This window comes from Miniopterus natalensis, chromosome 8 (assembly GCF_054644295.1).
Source record: "Miniopterus natalensis isolate mMinNat1 chromosome 8, mMinNat1.hap1, whole genome shotgun sequence".
NCBI classification, from domain to species: domain Eukaryota; kingdom Metazoa; phylum Chordata; class Mammalia; order Chiroptera; family Miniopteridae; genus Miniopterus; species Miniopterus natalensis.
The window spans coordinates 55,142,681-55,165,775 of record NC_142088.1 but is presented as its reverse complement, the minus strand read 5'-3'; the positions used below and the strand labels follow the sequence as shown (position 1 = coordinate 55,165,775).

Sequence of the window (23,095 nt, the reverse complement as noted above, 5' to 3'; positions counted from 1 at the left end):
CATGGCAAAGGAACATTCCTGTAGACATCTCAAGTTAAATAATGATGTGCTTGTATTACTTAATTATTTCAAGTTAAAAAGGAGCTTTAAGTTATAAAAATGCAATATATAATTTTCCTTCTATGATGAAAGTTTAAGGACAATCTGGACTCCTGGGTATTTCATTCCACTTTATCTATTAATTCCATTCACTTGTCTAAAAGAAGTTACAGATGGGTCTCAATTAAATTCACTCTTTTGCCTTTAAAATGCCTTTTGGATACTGACTTAATCACACTTAACAAATGAGTACCTGAAGTTTTGGTTAATGGCAATGTCCATGAAATAATCCATACACAGCAGTATTTTTATGTCTGAATAGCAGTGCCTCTTTTGTAAATCGGTACTAAACTGTGAAAAGCTAAACAGGTAGAGCAACTCGGCCTACTTCTAGAAGTTTTCAATCAGAAGACAATGGGCTTCCAGGAAAGATTTCCCTGGAAGAAAGAGTTCCACAGTTTTTAAACTTGAAAATCATTTGTCTTACTCTATTTTGCCCTGTTTTATTTCACTAGGAAAAAATGAAAGTCTTCACACCAGCAATAAAAAATACCAGTCTCACTGCAATAAAGGAAGAAATCATTAGGTGTTCCAAAAGCAGACGCTTCCTAAATTTATGCCAGTCACCTGTATTAAACTACCATTAAAAAAGCTGAATTATGGAAATACATATTTGAAGACTATCTAGGGTCAAGATACTGTATAATCACAAAAATTTTTAGCTCCCTGGGAATAAAAGCATCTTATAATGTACATGGTATTTGACTTTTGAACACCCTTTTGGAATCACATAATATATCAAAATAGAGCACTTTCTAGTCTCCTCATTAGAAAATTTTAACTATGAAACAGGTGGCTCACTGCTGTAATGTGAAGTATCTGCGTGACTCTGGTAATTTTCAGCCACGCGTTTTTTTCATTCCACCAAGTCCTTAAACTGGATACCTAGGGTTCTGTTAACTACTGCTCCACAAATCTTACTTGGCCAGTTTGTTTTACTTTTATTCCAGTCCCCAAAATAAAAGATAATTTCTCTTACACCGCCCATCTTTTTCTCATTTCATGGTCACTGAGACAAAAGCGCTCCTACAACCCCAACAAATAAATACTAGTTGTTCTGGACCGGTTTGAGACCCTAGGGTTTTCCTTTTCCTACCGCAAGACAACATTTCTTAGCACTTGCGCCATCCACGGAGAGAGAGTAACACTCCCAACCGTTGTAAATAAATCCTGAAGCTATGCTCTCAGGGCTTGGATGCATTTGCAGATAACCGAGGTGAAATAGGTTCTTCCTACTGAATGGGGGGGGGGGGGGGGGAGCAGACAAGTCAGGGTCTCTAGTGTTGGGGGGCCCTAGACAGCAGAGTCTCTACTTTTGCATCATCTCCCAAAAGGGCGAGGGGTGCTTAACTAGCTCTAGACTCGAGAGTCTAGAGGGAGCAAGAAGTTTGTGTCGCCAACTCCCCAAATGATTAATTAGCCCAGTGTCCAGCCAGTCCCAGGCTCTTCCCCATTCCTGCGCCTGGCGAGGGGAATGGCCCTCTTTCGGGGTCCCCAACTTCGGGTGGGCAGGAAGCACTCTCCAGGCCGCTAGCGACCGGGCGCAGAGACCCTGCCGGCGGCGGGGCAGCGGCGCCGCCCCCCTGCTCTCCCCGGGCTTTGGCTTTCCAGTCCCGGGAGTCGCCACCGCCCACTTCCAGCGCGACAAACAGCGGCGCGGACCCCGGAACCAGCACTCACCCACGTCTTGCTCGAAGGGATTGGCAGCGAACAGAGGCATCTCCCCAACACCCGCGCCTTAGACGCTGCGGTCTGGCTGAGACGGGCAGCTGCTCCGGGACAGGCGACCCGCGGCCGAGGTTTCCTAGATGGCTCCGCTCCGACCGCGTCCTCCTACTTCCGCCACAGCACCTGCCCGAAGCCCGCCCGACAGGCCAGCTCAGGGTCAGCGCTCCGCCCCCGCGCTCCGCCCCCAGGCCCGCCCCAGGGGCGAGGTCCGCCAACCCCGGGCATCCTCTCGACGCCCCTGTCGCCTCCGCCTGCCGGGAGGAGGAGGCAGCCCTTGTTCCAGGGCCCCTAGGGATCAGGCGTCCTCCGCGGACACCTTCCCAACGCCAGGACCCCGGCAAGCCACGGAGCGGGGGACCTTCGGGAGCCGGAAGTTGTCGCGCCTAGAGCTGGGCGACGCCAGAGGCCCGAAGCAGCAGTGCCCGCGGCGTCACTGTGGGGGATGCGGTTGTCCGAGGCGTTCTGCGTGGGCCTGCGGGTTCAACCGGCTCCATAGTTGGTTCGTAAGCTGCAGGCTGTGCCCTCCAGGCATCCGTGGACCCGCGCTTGCATTGGCGTCACAGTGCTGTTGCCCTGGAAATGGATGGAGCCTCGGCGGAGAGGTGGCTTTGAGAGTGGACAAAGGGTTTGGTTTTCTCCGGGGCTTAAGGTGTTGCGCTCTCCTAAACCCCACCAGAATGACCGCTCTGAGATGCGGTGGTCAAAGTAACTTTGTGGGGACTCCTAAGTTTTTGCTTCCATCCTGTTGGCGCACTGAACATACTGCTGTAGGCTGGGAGTCCAGAGAAATGAGGCGCACTCTGTGCCTTCAAGTTGCTGACAGTAGCATGTACGTGACGATATATGACAATCCTGATAGTAGCATGTACGTGACAATATATGACAGTCCTCATATACAGTAGGCCCTCTTATCTGAGGGGGATGCAGCCCAAGACCTGCATTGCATGCCTGAAACCATATATATTACCAATGGTTTTTCTATACATACATGCCTATGATAAAATTTAATTTATAAATTAGGCTCAGTAAGAAATTAACAACAGCCCTTGCGGGTTTGGCTCAGTTGTTACATCGTGGGCCCTTGGATGGAAGGGTCCTGGGTTGGATTCTGGCCAAGGGCAGTACCATGGTTGCAGGTTTGGGGGGAGGGGGGGAGGGAGCTCGTTCAGGGGGCAGCCAATGGATGTGTCTCTCTCACATCTATGTTCCTCTCTCTCCCTTCCCCCCCTTCCACTCGCTCTGAAAAGCAATGGAAAAAATATCCTCAGGTGAAGATTTAAAAAAAGAAAAATTATTAATAACTAATAAAATTGAACTTGTACTGTAATCACAGTTATATGAATGACTGGGCCCATTAATAAGTAAAATAAAGGTTACGTGAACACAAGCACTAGGATAGCACAAGTTGATCTAGTAAGGTGGGGGCTGTTAAGTGCCTAATGGGAGAGTGGAGAGGGGGTTAGCGCACTCAGCTTATATATGCTGGACAAGGATGATTCAAGTCCCAACCAGCTGGAGCAGGGTGGCTGGATATTTCGTCATGCTATGCAGAATGGCTTGCAATTTAAAACTTAGGAATTATTTCTGGAATTTCCCATTTGATATTTTCAGACCGTGGTTGACCACGGATAACTGAAACCAAGAAAAGCAAAACCTCAGATAAGGGTTGACTACTGCATATTTGGGGTCACAAACTCAAATCCCCACAGGATCCAGCCAGGTATCTAAATAAATGTAAAAGTGCAAGCACCCTCTCACCCAAATACTCCCTCTCCTTAACCCTGCTTTATTTTTTCATAGCATTTACCACTTTGTAATATATAATTTACTTATTTTCTGTCTCCCCTCTTACAAATATAAATTCTGTGATTGATTTTGTTCATTGCTGTATCCCCAGCATCTAAAACAGTGTCCAGCAAGTAATAGGTGCTCAATAAATACTTCTCAAATGTAGCCATAGCATGTATCTGAAGATAACTACTAGTAAATTTTAGGCATTTGTTGAAGTTTGGGCCCTACTAGAGCTTCCAATTTTAAAATTATTTTTAAATGTTAAGAATTACTTCCACATTTTAACAATGGATCAAGCAAAACCATTTTTCAACCTCTGGTACAAAGATTTGATACATAGAAGAGAGAATCCTTACAAATGGACTAGATCAGGGAGGTGGCTGCATTTTATAGTATAAAGATAGATGTACAAATAAGTATTTGCAGGTGAAAGGAGCTGGTTTAAAAAGAACATTGAACCTAAAATGTTCAAAATATGTTTGGAGACTTTTTGGATGGATTTGTCCAGGATTAAGGCTTAGTGTTGGAATGGAAAACAAGGCTAGATCAAGATAAGAGGAAACAGATTGGGAAGAGCCTTAAGAGCAAGCTAATTTTTAACAAAACTTTAGCATATAAGGCACTAGATAATCATTTAAAGATTTTGAGCAGCAGAATCGTTTTCTAAAAAGTTTCCAGATGTTAATCTGACATCACTGCATGATGTGTATGAAGAAGCAGATTGAGGCAGAATGGTTTAGGAGGCTATTGCTTCACTTAAAAGCCATAAGAAGAGATCATGTAGAGGAGCTAGTATTCAGATAAGAGCAAAGGGCTGAGGATTAGCCTTTGGAAAGCATTCACATTTTAAAGAGACTTCTTTAGCTTCTCCTCATCTTTCATGGCAAGCATACTCTAGAATCTGTAGGTATTTCCCTTTCTATGTGTGTAGTCAGTCTCTTGTAGTCAGTTCCTACCATTAACAAAAAGTTTTAAGCCACTAAGAGTCAGACCTTGTGTTAGAAACAAGAGGATGCAGTTTGTTACTTCATCTAGTGAAGTTATTGAAAAATTAAAAAATATGTCAGTGGCAGCCCACAAATTCTGTTGTGCAAAGAGTACAACTTTTCATTCTTCTGTTACACAACCTCTTTAGAGCCTGTCTCCCTGATAACAGAAAATAATCTTGTTAAAAATCATTCTTTTTCGGGTTTCCTTGGTTTGGGGTTTACACTCAACAAATCTGGTATCCTTACCTCAGACCACTTTCCCCGAACATGTTCGAAGACCCATCCCCAGGTATGTTCTTTCGACTCTGCCAATACGTATGAAACTTGACCCTAGTTTTTGCCTAGAAATACTGGAAGCAGTTGTGGCAAACCTTGAGAAAATAGCACCTTGGAAAGCATCGTCCTCAGGTGAGATTTCTGCATGGTCTTCAGGCAAAGGGAGGCCACTACCCTCTAGCAAGGGCAAGTGCTCCACTTCTGTTGGGCCAGAGGATTGAGGTTAGTCTACCAGCTCAAAGTTCTCAAGAGAATCCACCCAGATATCCCCACTCTAGATCTCGGTCTGATTCTTTCCCTTTCAGGACCTTGACTTTAGGAGACATGCTATGGGCTATGAATTCAACCTTCTTTTAAATTCTTTCATAATCAGGTCCTGAGTCTGATTTTTTTTTTTTTAAACCACAATCCATGTCTCTCTGGCTATAGTAAATAAATGCATTCTCTTCCCTTGCTCTTGCTCTTTCTTGCTTTCTCATTTTTCCCTGTGTTTCAGTTTGGATAATTTCTCTCTTTCGGATGAGCGGTATGTTATTTTTCATGAGTTTCCAATGCATTTGGTTTGAGTGTTTTTAATAAACTTTTTATTTGGAATAAATTTAGATTTACAAAAAAGTTACAAAGATAGTATAGAAAATTCTCCTTTACCCCTCACCCTGTTTCCCCCATTGTTAACATCTTACATTTCCATGGTACATTTGTCAAAACTAAGAAACAAACATCAATTCTTCATTATTAACTAACTCCAGACTTAGTTGGATTTTACCCGTGTTTACCTTAATATCCTCTTTTTCCCCCCAGGATCCAATCTTGGTGTGTCATGCCTCACCAAGACCGCTCCCCGGTTCAGTGATTTGCAAGGGCTCACAGAACTCAGCATATAGTCATCCTCATGACTATGATTTATTACAACAAAAAGAAACAAAACAAAATCACTGAAGGGAAGTGGCACATGTGGTAAAATCAGCAGGCACAAGCTTCCAAGAGTCCTCTTTCAGTGGAGTCACACAGCACGTGCTTCATTCTTCCAGCAATGAATTGTGACAGCACATGTGCAATGTTGTCTACCAGGGAAGTTTATTGCAGATTCAATGCCCAAGGTTTTATTGGGGGCTAGTCACACAGGCACCCTCTACCTAACATGCAGCCAATTTCCAGACTCTCAGAAGGAAATCAAGTGTTCAGCATAAACTACATTGTTTGTGCGAACAGCTTAGGCACCGTGAGCCATCCTTATCGGGGAATTGTGGGAACCCTCTTCAGATCTAAGCTCCCAGATGCCAGTCAAGACCCAATCTTGAAAGCAGGCCTTTCTAAGGATGGTGGTCTCATATTAACTCTCTTCTGCATACCAGGGTGCTACATTCCATTTTGTTGTCATGTCTCCCAAGTCTCCTCTGGTTTTTAGCAGTTTTTTAGTCTCCTTGTTTTTCACGTCCTGGACAATCTTGAAAAGTGCTGACCAGATACCTTGTATACTGTCCCTGAATCTAGGTTTGTCTCATAACTTTCTCATGCTTAGATGGGTGTTAGAAGATTTTGGATAGTATCACAGAGGGGAAGTGTCCTCATAACATCATTTTAGGGGGTATATAGATTATCTGATGAGGGTAACTTTCAGCACTTGGTAAAGATAGCATTTGCCAAGTTCCTCCACTTTAAAGTTAATATTTTCCCTTTTCCTACTATATTCTTAGGAAGCAGATCATTGAAGCTAGTCAATCAAGGGAATTAAGCTTCACCTTCTATAGAGGGGAGTATCTAAATATATTATTGGAATTCTTCTGTAAGAAAAATTTGTCTCTTTACTTATTTATTAAATTATTTAATCAACATGAACTCATGTATATTTATTTTATACTTTGGGCTGTAATCCAACAATACATTTGTTGTTATTTTTACTCGAATTGTTCCAGCTTTGGTCACTGGGAACTGTTTCATTTGCCTTCTATATTCCTTTGATGTGTCTTTTTTTTTTTGAGAATATCTTTACTTTTTTGTACTACAAGATGCTCCAGGCTCACCTTGCATATTCTCTACCCCAGTCTTAGAATCAACAATTTCTGGAAAGAACCCTGGTTCTGAAGATCTCTTTAAAGGCTGCCATAGAAGATTTCTGGCTTTTATAATGTGCCTTGAGTAAGCTGGCTAACCTGAGCTTGTCATTTCCTTCCCGTAGCACATTAATAGTAATTAACAACAACCAACCAACACCATGACCCTTATAATTGTCTTTATCTTTCTCAAGTACTAGAGCTATTATTAGAGAAGCCAGTGCATGCCCTTCTACCTATACCCAAACCCAATTTACCACAATCTTAGTAATTGTGATGCTACAGAATTAGTTCTCAAAATTTGGCAGCCTTCACAAGTGCTTCTTAGGCTTACCCCTTCCTGTCTTAGGCTAAGACAGGAAAGCTAGAGGGGGATGCAGTTGGGTATTTTCCTTCCCCCAGGCTGTTAGGCTCTGGTAAAACCTTAGTTGGTTAGGCTCCAGGAAAATAGTTTCTCTTGAAGTCAGGCCTCATTAGAAAGAACAGAATGCTCTGGCTTATTTTACAATGGCTGCTTTCCCCTCCCCACACCAGAAGCACAAGGGGATTTTTCTCTAAACCTTCACTGTAAGAACCTGGTAGGGCTCACAGAGGTTAAATTCACAAAACTGGGGGGCCCTGCCTATGACAGGGTCCCCCTGATTTTTAACTTTCCGAGTTGTATACACTGCGCCTCAAGCAACTCATCAATTACAGTTTAGTAACTGTAACCCACCAACCCCCACTAGTTTCCGTGGAGACTTATGCTCCAATAAGGTGATTCTCTGTCTGCCTGTCTGCCTCTCCAATTTTGGATGCAGCTCTTTACCCTGTGACCTTAGTTCTCTGATGGATCTAAGGAGAGCTGTTGATTTTCAGTTCAGCATTTTTTTGTTTCTGTGTGGATGGGAGAGAGGACTACTAAACTCCTTAGATGCTGGACCAGAAACCAGAAATTGGCTCTATTTTTCTCTTTTCTATCATAGGTACCAAATGTTTTGGACCCATGTACTAGAAACTTTGGAATAAACTCTAACTCTGCTCCTAACTTTCCAATTTCTTTAAACATAATTTTTTCATTTCTTCCTTCCAGCTCTCCTTTTGCTGTTCTGCCCTCCTCCCTTCCCCTTGACATCATCGCCATTAAATGCCAGGTTCTCCTTTCCTCTATGCCTTTGGACTCTTGCCCTTGAGAAAGGTCACCCACGAGATTAAAAATGGCGGTGGACTGAGTGGAAGCTACACTGACACTGTCCAGGGACCAAACTGAAATTACAACTCAAATATAGAAAAACCATCCTGAGTAATCAACTGCAACCAACGATGAGCTGGAGAGCACCCTCATAACCGAGGACCTAAAGCAGAGACCACATAGAGACTGGTAAGTACGAAGGCACGAGAGGTCTGGCTGGGCTCCCACAGGCAGCAGCTGAAGGTCTGGAGCGAGGTCTGCAGGGGGCTCCCACTGAGGACTCTGGGGTCTAAACCCCAGGCTGGGCTTCCCAGCCAAGAGCAGCAGAGCTGAGAAAGGTGCCCACATAACATCTGGCTATGAAAAGCAGCCGGGTTTCTGTCTGCCAGAGAGAGATGGCTGGAAATACAGGCACCCTCTTAAAGAGCCAACACACAAAGTTGCATGTGCAGCCACTCACCTTGGGCTCCGACAGAGGGAGGGCAGAGTGGACTAGAGCTGTGTGGGGAGAATCCAGGGGGGCTGGCTGGGGAAACATCTCAGAGGCTACCCACCTGGCCCCCAGTGCTAAGTCATTTCCCCAGACGGCAGAGGACATCCTTCTCAGGCAGACAATTTGATGCTTTTGGCCGGGGTGGGGTGGGGGGGGTGGGTCACTTGCCCCACCCCGCTGGAAAACCTCTCACCCTACCCAGAGGAGCTGACCTTGGAATTCGGTCCATTCTCCTGTTATCATGGAAAGATAACAACCTAGTTCCCTTGTTCCCAAAACAAAGGGATCCCAGAGGCACCCCACCCTTTTGCAATCCTCCAGCCTGCATTTCCTGTAACCTGTAAACCATTATACACATTCTTTTTCTTTCTTTCTTTTTTTAAATATATCTTTATTGATTTCAGAGAGAGGGAAGGAGACGGAGAGAGAGACAGAAACATCAATGATGAGAGAGTCATTGATCAAGCCCACAACTGGGCATGTGCCTTGACCGGGAATCGAACCCTGATCGCCTGGATCCCAGCTCGACGCTCAACCGCTGAGCCACGCCCGGCCTGGCATAACCTGTAAACCATTATACACATTCTTATTCCTTTTTATCCACGTAATCTTTGTCCTTCTACCCAGTATAAGGAACTGGCTTATGGGGGGCAAGTAGAGCAGGTTTTATGTGAACAAATCCTGCTGTTCTCCCATCTTGCCAGCATTATTGGAATCACTTCTCATATATGATTCAACCTTGTCTCTGCTTAATTCGCTAAAGTAGTGACAGGCAGCCAGGACCCATTGTGTCCAGCTTCACTAGGAACCTCAGTTTTCTTTCTTATTTTTAAAAAATATATCTTTATTGATTTCAGAGAGAGGAAGGGAGAGGGAGAGAGAGAGATAAAAACATCAATGATGAGAGAGGCACTGATCCGCTGCCCCCTGCATGCCCCCCACTGGGGATTGACTCCTATACCCCCGCATGTGCCCTGATGGAAGAAGACTGCTATCACCTGAATCATAGGACACTCAACCTCTGAGCCACGTTGGCCAGGCAGAACCTCAGTTTTCTTATCTGTAAGTATATACTTTATAAGTTTGCTGTGAAGATTAAATAGGATCATGAGAGCTTTTCATACAGTAAGTGCTCAGTAGCCTTATTATAGCACTTACAAAGGAACTTCTTACAGTGATGGGTGTGTTTTATATTTGCACTGCTCAGTCCAGTAGTCACTAGCCACCTGTGGCTATTGATAATCTGAAATCGGCTAGTGAAAAATAAATAACTGCCCGGCCAGCATGGCTCAGCAGTTGAACATTGACCTATGATCCAGGAGATCTTGGTTCAATTCCCAGTCAGGGCACATGCCCAGTTGTGGCCTCGATCCCCAGTGGGAAGCATGCAGGAGGCAGCAGATCAATGACTCTCTCCTCATTGATGTTTCTCTTTCTCTCTCCCTCTCCTTCCTCTCTCTGAAATTAATAAAAAAATATATGTTTTAAAAAGATTAAGAAAATAACTAAATTTTTAATTTTATTTTACGTTAATTAGTTTTGCTGTGAAGTGGATAGCATATTAGCGCAGAATTAGACAACATTGGAAAAATCAGTTGAAGGAGAAATATAAGTGTCTTTGGTATGTATTACTTGTGCCTTACGAGGTTTCACTTTCCAAGCATAAAGCTTTCCTCTGCCACCTATCTTCTTCTTTTAACTCTTTTTGTTTTTCACATCTGGAAATTTAAGATTCAATTCAACACCCGTATTCTCCAGAAGCATTCCTCTGTTGGTCCCAATCCACATCTTACACGTCTCTGAACCTTTTATTGAACAGATGATTAACATTGAACTACGTAGGACTTAATATTCCTCTGACCTAGCTTGTGTGATTATTGTAACTCCCCAAGAGCACAGTATAGGTATCTGTGTGGTTTTTAAATTATGTGCCCCTCCCAAGCAGTTAGCCTATTACTTAGAATACTGTAAACAATACTTTATGGGCTTTTTTGTGTCCTCCCAAAATTCGTATGCTGAAATCTAACCCTCAGTGTAATGATAATTGAAGGCAAGGCCATTAGGAGTTAATTATGTCCTGAGAGTGGAGCCCTCATTGACGAGATTAGTGTCCTCATGAGAAGAGGCCAGAGCTAGCTCACTCTCTTTCTGCCATGTGAAGATATAGGAAGTTGGCAGTCTGTAACCCAGAGGAGGATCTCACCAGAACCCAACCATATTGGCACCTTGATCTCAGACTTCCAGCCTCCAGAACTGTGAGAAATACATTTCTGTTGTTTATAACCACCCAGTCTATGGGACTTGGTTATAGCAGTGTGAACTAAGACTCACTGAGTCATCCTATGCTGGATTGATTACTTGTCCTTTATCTCTCTGATTCATTCCTCTTGCCTTCCAAACCCCACCCCCATTCTCCAAATGTTGGCTGAAAAGAACAAAGTGCCCAAATAACCAATAAAATATTTACCTTTTTTTCTCTTTTCTGCCTTTGTGTTACTTTATCTTCCCTACTCCTGCACAATGAATAAAAGCATTTTTCACGTACATTACACTTTTCATGTTTCATTTAGTAAACATTGTGTGCTTACTATTTGCAAAATACTAGTGGTTGGGGCATGAAAATTATGTAACAGCTGCCCTCTAATGAGTTATATGTAGAGAGTGACTTAGGAAAATGATTAATGGAAGATTAGGTAAAAGGGGAATACCAAGTGCTGACTGAATAAAGACCAATGTATGCATTTTAAATATTTTAGTTGCCTATTTGAGGATAGTTATCCCAACAAATTTGGTGTTAGGTAAATCATATCTTAAACTAAACTTTCACAAGTTGAATAGATTGAATCTTTAGCAAAATTAAAAGAGAAACTATGCATGACCACCTAGAAGAAATCATTTAGAAAGTCAGCTTATGAAAAAGATAATATGGAAAAGTAAAGGGTAAACAAGTAATAATAACATTAAAGGGTCATGTTGTAGAAGAAAAAAGATGTACAAATTCAGGAAATTATGTGTGTGTGCCTGTGTGTATGTGTTTCAAAGAAAATTACTGAGAGGAAGGTTATTGTAAAAGTCCACAAAAAGCTCTAGCTTCACAGGAATCCTAGAAGAATTAGTTGATTCTATTCAGTAACTCTGTTTACTGGAAATACAATTGAAAAGTAGTATAATGTAATTACACTAAAAATTAGCTTAAATTTTACTTTATAATTTATTTAGAACTGTAGAATTATTTTTCCTTTTATCTTCATCATTGCCATGCTCTTGACAGCAGGGGGCGACATTGCTACACTCCTGGAATCAATTGGCATGGCCTTAACTATGAACCAGGCAAACTCTGAAACAAATTTCAGGGACCTAATTTGGCCAAAATTAAAAACATTGTCCTTTCTATTTACCTTAAAAAGTCATATGAATAAGGCTTCATTATAATATACCAAATTTTTACATATTCTAATTGTTTAATAAAAATTGTTGACTAATTCATTTTGCCAATGAATGTCAATAACCCAGCATGTGCTATTTTAAAATTAATGTTCACTTAATTTTTATCATGAGAATTTAATAAATTGTCTCCTTTAAGTTTTAATGTAAATGTAGTTTTTATTTATACTTAATTTCATGTGTGCTGGTCATTCAACAATGTTCATTGTGCCTGTGATGACCAGGACTCCCCAAATCTCTGCAAAAGTTCAGTCAGAAGAGCAGTTTTCTGGGCAGGGCACTAAAGACAGGTAAAACCTCAACACACATTTGAGACTTAAGCTATTGCTTTAAGGCAATGCATAGCAATATTTACACGTGCGATGGAGTGCTCATTTTTAGTTGTCCTAAAGTTTACCTCTTGTAGCTTTAAAGGGTACAGCCTCATTTTAGTATTCAGAATTTATTCAATATTTGTACTCAGCTATATCCTCCTAAGATCTTATCTTTTAAAATCTTTCTTTTTCTAAAATACAGAAGAATTATTTTTTAAGAAATAGCTGTCCATCTCCTGTAGTTTGGGTTCCCTTTCTTTACCCTTCCTGTAATCACTGCAGTCTTACTTGAAGTGAAACATTCCAAGTAGGGATGTAATGTGGTTTTATACCAGGTAGTATTATATTTCCATTGTTGGTTTCCAATAATTTATTGAAGAAGAAACCAACTTCAAAGATTCCTTTCTTGGGCATAATTAATACACACCTTCTAACCCAGCGTTCATGCAGCTTCAGTTGGTTTTCCCCAAATGTCTTATCTTATTCTTAACATTAGTTGAAGTTCATTGATTTTTTTTCTAGTTAAGGGCAATTCTCAATTAAAAACATTTTAAAGATTTATACAAAGAATAAGAAACCACATTTGTTGCAGGAATTAATCATATTCTCCACAAGTGTATTCATACTTTTAATAAGATATTTTATAGGTCTCAGATTAAGCTTGAAGAAAAAATGTCCTAAGAAAGCATCATGTTCTGTTTGTACCAAAAAAGTTATATGTAATATCAAATAATACCTCTCTAATATACCAAAAGCTCTGACTTAGTATTCTTTGTATTCCCTGTGCCTGGCTCATGGAAGTGCAAGCAACTGTTGGTTGAACAAATGAATGCAGCTGAACAGCCTCCGTGTTCTGAACCGCTCCGATTCCATCACAGGTAGGCCTCAGGTGCCCTATTGGAAGCCCCCATGGCTATCTTCAAGCCCCATGAGGAATCTTTCTGTTTTCTTCCTGCTTTCTCTTGTTCTGCTCAGTGTCTCTGATCCCCAGCCTGTGCATCATTCCCAGCATCTTCCTCTCTGCTGTGCTCCTTCTAATTGCTGCTTCTGTTAGCAAAAAACAAATTCAGCATTCTCACAAGCCAGTCTTGTCCCACCTTTGCTGTCAGGTCTGTGTTTCCTGTCATCCTAGACATCAAATTCTGTTACCCTCACACATTAACCCAGCCCTGGCTCACCAAGGCCCACTTGGGGAACTCAGGAAAATTCAGGGAAAATGTGTAAATGCAGAAATAAACTAGAACATGTTAAACAATGTAGAGCATTAACTGCTTCAGTAGCTGAAGTAATTTCACTAGAAATAGAAGGAAAAAATCTATGAAGATGATGGGGCTAATTTTTAAAAAAATAAGGGAAGAAGTTGAAATTATCATAAATCAATATAATAAAGGAGGGCACATCCAAGAGATGGCAGTGCAATCACTGTAGGAAAACATCAGGGGCAAGAATTACAAGGAGTTTGTTTGTTTGTTTGTTTGTTTGTTTTTAGGAGGGAGGGGGCATTGTTCTAGTATTTATCACTATACAATGTTAAATTGCTTTATTCAGTAAGTTGAATAATAATTTAAACAGGATTGGATACTAAAGTGGAATTACGATAAGTAGCAAGTGGCACTGCTGAATGGCAGGACAAGCAAGTGTAGTGGTGGATCCCTCCCCACAGTGAGGTATTTAAGATTTTTTAAATATTTAAGATTTTTTAAATAGAGAAGACATTCAGAAGTAATGCAGAACACACTTTTCTTTAAAACTATAGTCTAAAAGCTGTGGAAATATTCTTTATGGTTCTAGTTATATGGGACCTGAAGAAGACTATAATGACTTTCAAAAAAATCCAGAAAGGCATCAACAGAGTGATAAATTATATTGAGGCCTATTATCTGAAAACCAGCCAAGTGATTGAGAAAGATAGATGTGTGATCAGAGTTTATAAACTGTAGCACTAGCTTTCAAAACACTGTCACACATTCTTTCATTTGCTTATAAAAATTTAGTAAACGTTAAGCAATGCAATCTTCCTTTGAAAAATATATAGCGTAGCCCGGCTGGCATGGCTCAGCGGTTGAGCATCGACCTATGGTCGGGGAAATCCCGGTTTGATTCCCAGTCAGGGCACATGCCCGGGTTTCAGGCTCAATCCCCAGTAGGGGGTGTGCAGGAGGCAGCCGATCAATGACTCTCATCATTGATGATTCTATCTCTCTCCTTCTCCCTTTCTCCATTTAAAAAATAGATAAATACAGCATATAAAAGTATGAAGGGAATTGATAAAGTGATAATATACCTCTTAACTGAATATTAATGTAGTATAAGTGAGGATTTTTCTTTGTAGTTTGTAAGAGGTACATTAAGACAATGAGCATAATGACCATTAAGCATTTATAGTGGACAATAAACCTGAGACCACTTTTTAAAATTCAGTATGGTAAGGTCCTCAAAGTTAAGTGATTCTAAAAAAAACTAAGATCAATTTATAGATGATATATCCAAAATAGAGGACAATATTCTTCCACAAAACATCCCCATGGTCTAAGAGTGAAATCTTAGATGCTAAAAACAACTATCACATGAATCCAGATAAATGGCTGTATTTTTCTAAATACCCGGTATGGGAGTCTTAATCCACTGCCAAATTACCGTTTTTAGAACTAACCTTTCATCATAAAATTAACATCATCCACATTCCACTTAAAATGAAATAATCTTTGCTTCCCAAATTCATTAGCACACTAGCAGAATCCAGGCATAACAGTTATTAGAAAAACGGCAAAATGAAACCCACAGTGTAATTAATGAATGATTTTATCACTCCTACACTCAGCACATGTGTTCCCTTTTTTTGGCCCCACTAGAAAATAAAATGTTCATGCTCTTTGTATTCGTAAAGGGATCTGGAGTTTTAAACAGAGACAAATGAAAAATACATCTTTTTCCTTGGCTAGTCTCTAAATACCTGTTAATTTTTTGTTGTTGTTGTTTATTGACTACATCTAGCCTGTGATACAAATTAGGCTGTGATATTGAATCAGAGCTAAAAAGGGGCAAATATAGATCCTAAATATGCCATCATAATCTTGTGGTTGACATTGTTTTCAGTTATATAACATTTATGAAGTGTTAATATTTGTTTCATAACAGTTTTTCAAATAGGACTCATTAGCTAAAGCAAAGAAGGATTCCCCCTCAGGGATTGCTCCTCTAAGGGGTAGCTAATTTCTTAAAGTTAGCCAATAGCTTACCTTGAGCCCAAGCACACCTTTGATATGCAGACTAACAAATCTCTGGTTCGTATCCCCTTCTGCTGCTTCTTTTTAAAATTTAATTTAAATTTAATTTAATTTAATTTTATTATTTTTTATTTTTTTATTTTTGTTTAAAATATTACAGATGTCCCTTTTTCTCCCCAATGACCCGTTCCACCCCGTCGCATCCCCCTCCCCAGTCCCTCTCCCCACCATTGTCCGTGTCCTTGGGTTGTGCATATCTGCATATAAATTCTTTGGTTACTCTCTCCTCCTCCACCCACCCACCCTCCTCCATCCCTCTGACATTCATCAGTCTCATCTATGCTTCCACGTCATTGAATCTATTCTGTTCATCAGTTTATTAAGTTCTTTAGATTCCACGTATAAGTGAGATCATGTGATGTTTGCCTTTCTCTGCTTGGCTTATTTCACTTAGCATAATATTCTCCAGGTCCATCCATACTGTCCCAAAAGGTACGAGATTATTCTTCTTTATAGCTGCATAGTATTCCATGGTGTGAATGTCCCACAGCTTTTTTATCTACTCATCTACTGATGGGCCCTTGGGCTATTTCCAGATCTTAGCTATTGTAACTGTGCTGCTATGAACATCGGGGTGCATATATTCTTTCTGATTAATGTTTCAGGATTCTTAGTGTACATTCCTAGGAGTGGAATCATTGGGTCGAATGGCAACTCCATTTCTAATTTTTTGAGGAACCTCCATACTGTTGTCCATAGTGGCTGCACCAGTCTGCATTCCCACCAGCAGTGTACTACGGTTCCCCTTTCTCCACACCCTCGCCAGCACATGTTGTTTGTTTATTTGTTGATGGAGCCATTCTGGCAGGTGTGAAGTGATACCTCATTGTGGTTTTAATTTGCATCTCTCTGATGATTAGTGATGTTGTTCCATGCCATTATGGTCAGTTAATATTTGACAAAGGAGGCAAGAGTATCCAATGGAGTAAGGACAGTCTCTTCAATAAGTGGTGCTGGAAAAATTGGACAGATACATGCAAAAGAATGAAACTAGACCACGAACTTTCACCATACACAAAAATAAACTCAAAATGGATAAAAGACTTAAATGTAAGTCACGAAACCATAAAAATCTTGGAAGAAAACATAGGCAATAAAGTCACAGACATCCCACGTAGTGGACTTTTCATTGATACATCTCCTAGGGCAAGAGAAAAGAAAAAATAAACATATGTGACTACATCAAACTAAAAAGCTTCTGCACAGCAAAAGAAAACAGCCTCAAAATACAAAGAAACCCCACGGTCTGGGAAAACATATTTGCCAAGGATGTATCTGATAAGGGGCTAATTTCCAAAATATACAAAGAACTCATAGTACTCAGCAAGGGGAAGACAAACAACCCAATTAAGAAATGGGCAAAGGACTTAAATAGACACTTCTCCAAAGAGGACAGACGGATGGCCAAGAGACACATGAGAAAACCCTTCTGCTTCTTTTTATCAGGATCCTGAAGTCCTGGTCACTACCCCCTGCTCTAAATCATCCCAGGGCCAGGTATCAGACAACTGGGGACCACACCTGTAGCCCAGAGCCCACAGAAATTACTCAGACTCTGATTCTGAACATTCTCAGCTGCTTACCCTGCCTCATGCATTGCTTCCCATGAAAACCATGACCTAGGCTTTTGCCCATACTTTCCCCTCGCTTGTTCTGCGTCTGGACTGACCCCAGTGCTTCCTGCAGCCCCGCATGGCATGGCGTGCCTCTCCTCCTGGGGACTATGAGTAACCAACTCTCTTTTTCATTGAAATTATCTCCTGGTCTGTTGGCCTCACCATACCTGAGTAAAAAACACACCTGGGTGCATTTTAAAACAAAAGGTGCAGAATGCAAGGGGTATATAAAGGAGTTGATCTCAGAGCACAGTCCGAGGAACTCAGTGCCTGAGCCCCTTCAAAGAGTCTGAGAGATCAAAATCATACTCAAGAAAAAGGTCCTCTCAGAGTGCAATAGTGCAGTGGATTTTAATGTAACAGGGTAGGGAAAGGCCATTGATACGGTGTCAGGCTGCTCGTTGTGTCTGATCTTTGAGACTACCCATTTATCAAATATTGGTATTGTATCATAGAAGAATATCGAGTTTTCTGGAAAGCTTTTAAAATACATCTCCCTTTTCCAACTACATATGTGCATGAGGCCAGGTTTTCTTTATATACTTGAACTAAAACAACATACTGAATGCAGAAACAGATATCCGAATGCAGCTGTTTTCTATTAAGCCAGTTCTTAAAGAGAGTAGAAAAAGTGAGAATAATATTCTTTTCACTGTTTAATTTCAAAAACGCATTTATTTTTTATAAAACTATTATTTATAATAATATATGTTTATTAATGTTTTTCTAAATGATTCCATCAATAAATCTTTTCAATGTTTCCAGTTTTAATTTAAAATATGATAAATATCAATAGATAGAACCCACTCTTAAGAACAAAAAAAGGGTCATGAGACCAAAATTTTGAGAACCACTGGTGTAAAAGAAGAGCAACAGGTAAAGCTGGAAAAGCAACAAGAGCCACACTGTGAAACAACTTGGGTTCCAGGCTAAAATGGAGATTTTTTTTTCCATAGAGATAATGAAGCTTTGAGCAGAGATAATACTATGAAAGGAAATGTTTAGGATGAGAACTCTCGTGTGTGTGCTTATGTGTGTAGGACAGTCTGAAAAGGTGTGTGCGTCCGTTTAGTGTGTTTCGTGGAGAGGAAGGCAGTGTCTGAGGCAGAGAAACCAAGCAGGAAGCTCATGGGAAATCCTAGACACAGGGTAATCAGGCCTTAGTAAGGAGTTTAGTGAGGGAATCAAAATAATAGCTAGTATTTGCTAAAATTTATTAAATGCTTACTATATGCCAGACACTGCAAAACACGTGGCGTGGGTTAATCTGATTATCTTCCCAGCCGTCTTCTAGTGGTTAACTTTGTAAGTTACGTTCCAAAAGGTGAGAAAACGGAAGTACAGAGACAGACAGTGAGTGATGCAGCTGAGGTCTGAACCCACGAGGTCTGCCTACAGAGCCTGAGTAGAAGAATCAGTGCAGGCTGAAGGGAGAGTCATTTCAGGCACGGGGTGAGCGGGACAGACGCCTTCGGTGCCGTCCCTGATCCCCTTACTGGGCAGTGTACCCCTCAGCCACCAGGAATATTGGCTGCACCTTTTGGGGAAGGATTGCCCTTGGCTGACTGGAGATGGTTAGGAGGCCTGGGAGGCTGCTGGAGGTGGCCCTCGGCCAGCCAGTGGCATGTGGGTGTGCAGGAAAGTCCCTGTGGCAAGTGTTTCACTCGTGCTCCCAGTTGGCTTGAATGCTCCCTGTCGGGTCAGGTGACGCTGAGGCCAGACCTCTGCTGAAATACACCTCTGTCTGGCTCCTTCCCCTGCCCACTCCTGCTGCCCTCACTCCCTTTTAGTGTCTCAATAAACCAATTACACACGAATCTGTGTCTTAGGCTCTGTTTCTAGGAACCTAACTGAGACACTGAGGAAACTTATTTTAAAATACCTTTTAGAATTCTATCCTTTTTTAAAAAATTAAAATACTGGAATTCTATTCTTGTTGTGGGTCTCAGACCCTGCAACTGTCTCTGAGATGGATCTATAATACAGTCTCTTATTAACTTGACTTTTTCTGACATCCAGACCTGAGACCCATTCATTCCAAATCACAACTCCAATTAGAACCTTCAGTGCTTTTTTTTTTTCTTCCCCCAAATCAAGCTATTATGGGCACTCAACCCTGCCTTAGAAGAATCACCTTGAGGAATGGAACCTCCATGCTCTATATCTCACCAACACCTAGCATAGCGCTCTGTGCTTTGGAGATATACAGCAAATGTATTAAATAAAAAGAAAACAGTCTCAGAATTTATTAAATCACTTTGCTGTCATCTTTATGTGGAAGAATATCTTTCTGAGAATCTAATACAGGCATACCTCAGAGATATTGTGGGTTTGGTTCCAGACCACCCTAATAAAGTGAGTATGGCAATACAGCAAGTTGTAATCTTTTTACTGGGGGAAGGTCTTGCCTTTAGTTTGTAAACAAACAAACAAACAAAAACACCTGTGAAACACAATAAAGAGAGATCCACCTGTATAGTTCCCTTTCGTGTGCATGGGACTCCCCTGGGGGAGCTGACAAAAAAAGCAAAATGAAAGGATCTACCTCTCCTATCCTCTTTACTTGTGATTTTCATTCTTTAGGGCCGAGGTAAGGTTAGGAATTTGTATTTTTAGCAACACCACAGATTTTAATGCAGGTTGTCACTGGGCCACATTTTGAGAAACATTGCTTTAAAAATATTTAAACATGACATAAAGCTGCCTATTAAAACACTCATACACACACAAGATTTGAGATCTAAAGGGCACAACCTTCCTTCACAATCATGAACATTATCTTTTGTTCATAACTATCATTATAAGAAGTACAGGCCAATTTAAGGATCTTGGAACATTTTCAGACTTGCCAAGTTTTACTGAGATTACTTCCTTAGTAAACATGGGAACAATGAAAATACGATGTTTCTGACAAGTTTAGTATTTATGTATGTCCAACATCCTATACAGTGTATCATTAGGTGCCTTCTAACATGCTATTAGTACTCTTAGGGGCCTTGGTTTTCCCTGCGCGCATTAACCACAGTGATTTGTACAGCCTTCAGGCAATCGGCCCTTCCATCCTTCAAGACAAAAGTGCAGTAATAAATGCTTTTGAAGTGTGTCTGAGGTAAATGACCTCTGCCTCCTAGAAAGCAGTTAGAGTGATGTCTGCTCTGGGAAATTGTTGCTGCAACATTATTAATCCGTTGGTGACCCTGATGAACATAAAAAAGCCAGAAGTTCGAGCTGCCTCAGAGGGGTTAGCTCTCCATACTGAAAGGCAGTGATTTACAATAAGCCACTGTGAGAGGCATCTGAAAGGCTTGTGACAGAGTGACCCCCACCTTATTCATAGTCCTTCTTGCCTTTAGGAACAACCCTAAAAAGCCTGTGCATAGGGTGGCCAGCTGTGGCACTGCTACAAGGATAGGCAGAAGCATTTTTACTATCTCATCAATAAATATGTAGTGCCAAGGCTTAGTTTACTCCCCGTGATTGTCACTACATTTTAAGTGTTTATTTAGTTAACACTTCTTAAAACATGGCTTTGTAACTTAAGATATGGAAAAGTTTCTTTCCCAGCATAAAGTAAACTCCTAACACTGAAACTCCAACCAGATAACAAAATGTAAAAACTAAGTCCCTGAGAACTCTGCAGGGTGAACAAAAGGCAACGAATTTTGGAGAGAAGTTAAAATTTGGAAGACATGACCATCATGGGATGAATTTCCTGCTGTGTTTTATTAATCCTCATTGGTAAATCATTTCCATTGATTCTCAGAGAGAGTATTGGGGATGGGAAGAGAGAGAGAGAGAGAGAGAGAGAGAGATAAAAGAGAGAGAAACATCAATGTGAGAGATGCTTCTATTGCTTGTCTCCTGCATGTGCCCCTAACGGGTGCCAGGGAAGGAACCTGCAAACCAGGTATGTGCCCTTGAGTGGAATTGCCAGTATGTGGGCCACGGGCTGATGCTCTAACTACTGAGCCATGCTGGCCAGGGCTGTTTTGTTTTGTTTTACAGCTTGGTTCTAAGGGTAGACTGCAGATGGAGCATGGGTGAGCAGCTAAAGCTCTGAAAGTCAGCATCTTTCTGTCCTGAGCAGCCCCAGGAATGAACCTGGGGTGAAAAGAGCTTCCAAGAGTTAAGACAGAATCCCTGAAAAGAGAGAGCCTAAGTAGGAGAATCCCAAATTCTTATGTATAAATTCTGCCCCACGCTGACCTCTGAGTAACACATACATAGGGCAGACTGTAAGCAGTTCCCCTAAATTAAAAGATCTGAACTGAGATTTGAGCCTCCACCCACTATAGGCAAGAAAGAGGTTGCAGTTTAAGTCTAACCAATTACTATCCTGCTTAAACAAAATCTCAACACTTTTTGGAGAAATATGAAAGAATCCAGTGTCCAGAACCGACAACATAACAATTACAACATCCAGTATACAATCTAAATTTTCTTGACTTTCAAAGAATTATGGAAATACAACCTACTCTTTTTTTTTTTTCTTTTTTTTTAATATCTCTTTATTGATTTCAGAGAGAGGGAAGGAGAGGGAGAGAGAGAGAGAAACATCAATGATGCGTCATTGATCAAGCCCACAACCCGAGCATGTGCCCTGACCAGGAATCGAACCCCGATTGCCTGGATCCTAGGTCGATGCTCAACCGCTGAGCCACGCCCGGCTGGGCACAACCTACTCTTAAGAGAAAAAAAGAATCCGTCCAATCCCAGATGACCTGGATGTTGAAAATATCAAAGACCTTAAAGCAGCTACTGCAATTGTGCTCAACGAGGTAAAGAAAAATATGATTGTAATGAAAGAATGCGAGATCCCAGCAGAGAAATGGAAACTATAACATGAAGAAAATGGAAATTCTAGAGCTGAAGAATTCAATATCTGAAATAAAAATTTCACTGGATGGACTTAATAGCAGAGTGGAGATGACGGAGGAAAGAGTCAGATACTTGAAGACAGGTCAATGGAAATTATTCAGTCAGAAGAACAGAGAGGGAAAAGGATTAACAATAAGAGGAGCAGAGCCACGGGGATCTGTGGAATCACATCAAGCAGCGAGACTGTGTGTAATTCATAAATAATAGTTGACAAAATTAAAAGAAATAGACGATTATAGATGGACATTTCTCTCAGAAATTGATAAAACATCTAGAAAAAACGTCAGCAAAGAGTTATCAATTTGAACAACACTGTTAACCACCTTGAATTACTTGATAGTGTTGAATGTTTATGTCAGAAAAGAAGGTCTAAAATCAATGACCTAAACTTTCACCTAAGAAGCTAGAAAATGAGCAAATTGAGTAAAAGAAAATAAAAACTTAAAAGGATAGTGAGAGAAAAATTTAAAAGTCAATGTCATTTGTGAATTGAAATCCAAAAACCCTAAACAAACCATTAGAAAATCATATTCTTTAAAAAAAAAAAAATGCAGATAATTACAAAATCGGGTTTAATTCCAGGAATACAAGGTTTAATTTACCACTTTAACAATATAAAGGAGATAAAGCATATGATTATCTTCATAAATGCAGAAAATACACTCGATAAAACATCATTTATTTGTGATAAAACTCTTAGAAAACTAAGAATACAATTTTCTAAATTTGGCAATGGGTAGGTATAAAATAATACATTAAATTTTATTCATTAGACAATGAAACCTTTGGCTAGGATAGCCACAGTAACTATTTTTATTCAATAGTGTACTGGGTGTCCTAGGCAAAGCAGAAAGGCAGAAAGAAAAGGAATAGAGATGAAAAAGAAGAAATAGAAAGTGTATTATTTTGCAGGTGATATGATCACATAAAAAACTCAAAGTAATGTATGGATAAA

General features: G+C 40.7%; 1 protein-coding gene and 1 long non-coding RNA gene across 2 annotated transcripts in view; one reads left to right on the top strand and one right to left on the bottom strand.

The window, feature by feature from the left end:
• The window catches only part of STAM2 (signal transducing adaptor molecule 2), a 41,901-nt gene extending 40,004 nt beyond the window's left edge, over positions 1 to 1,897 (bottom strand). Inside the window, exon 1 of the mRNA XM_016205773.2 lies at positions 1,780 to 1,897. Within this exon, the coding sequence (XP_016061259.2) occupies positions 1,780 to 1,819 (40 nt within the window). The 5' untranslated portion in view covers positions 1,820 to 1,897. The remainder of the gene's footprint in view (positions 1 to 1,779) is intronic.
• A 4,088-nt stretch (positions 1,898 to 5,985) lies between these two features.
• LOC148092624 (uncharacterized) lies at positions 5,986 to 18,405 on the top strand. Its single transcript, XR_015714925.1, has 3 exons — positions 5,986 to 8,297; positions 13,167 to 13,237; positions 16,252 to 18,405. It is a non-coding gene; the product is annotated as an uncharacterized LOC148092624 (long non-coding RNA).
• Positions 18,406 to 23,095: the final 4,690 nt, after the last annotated feature.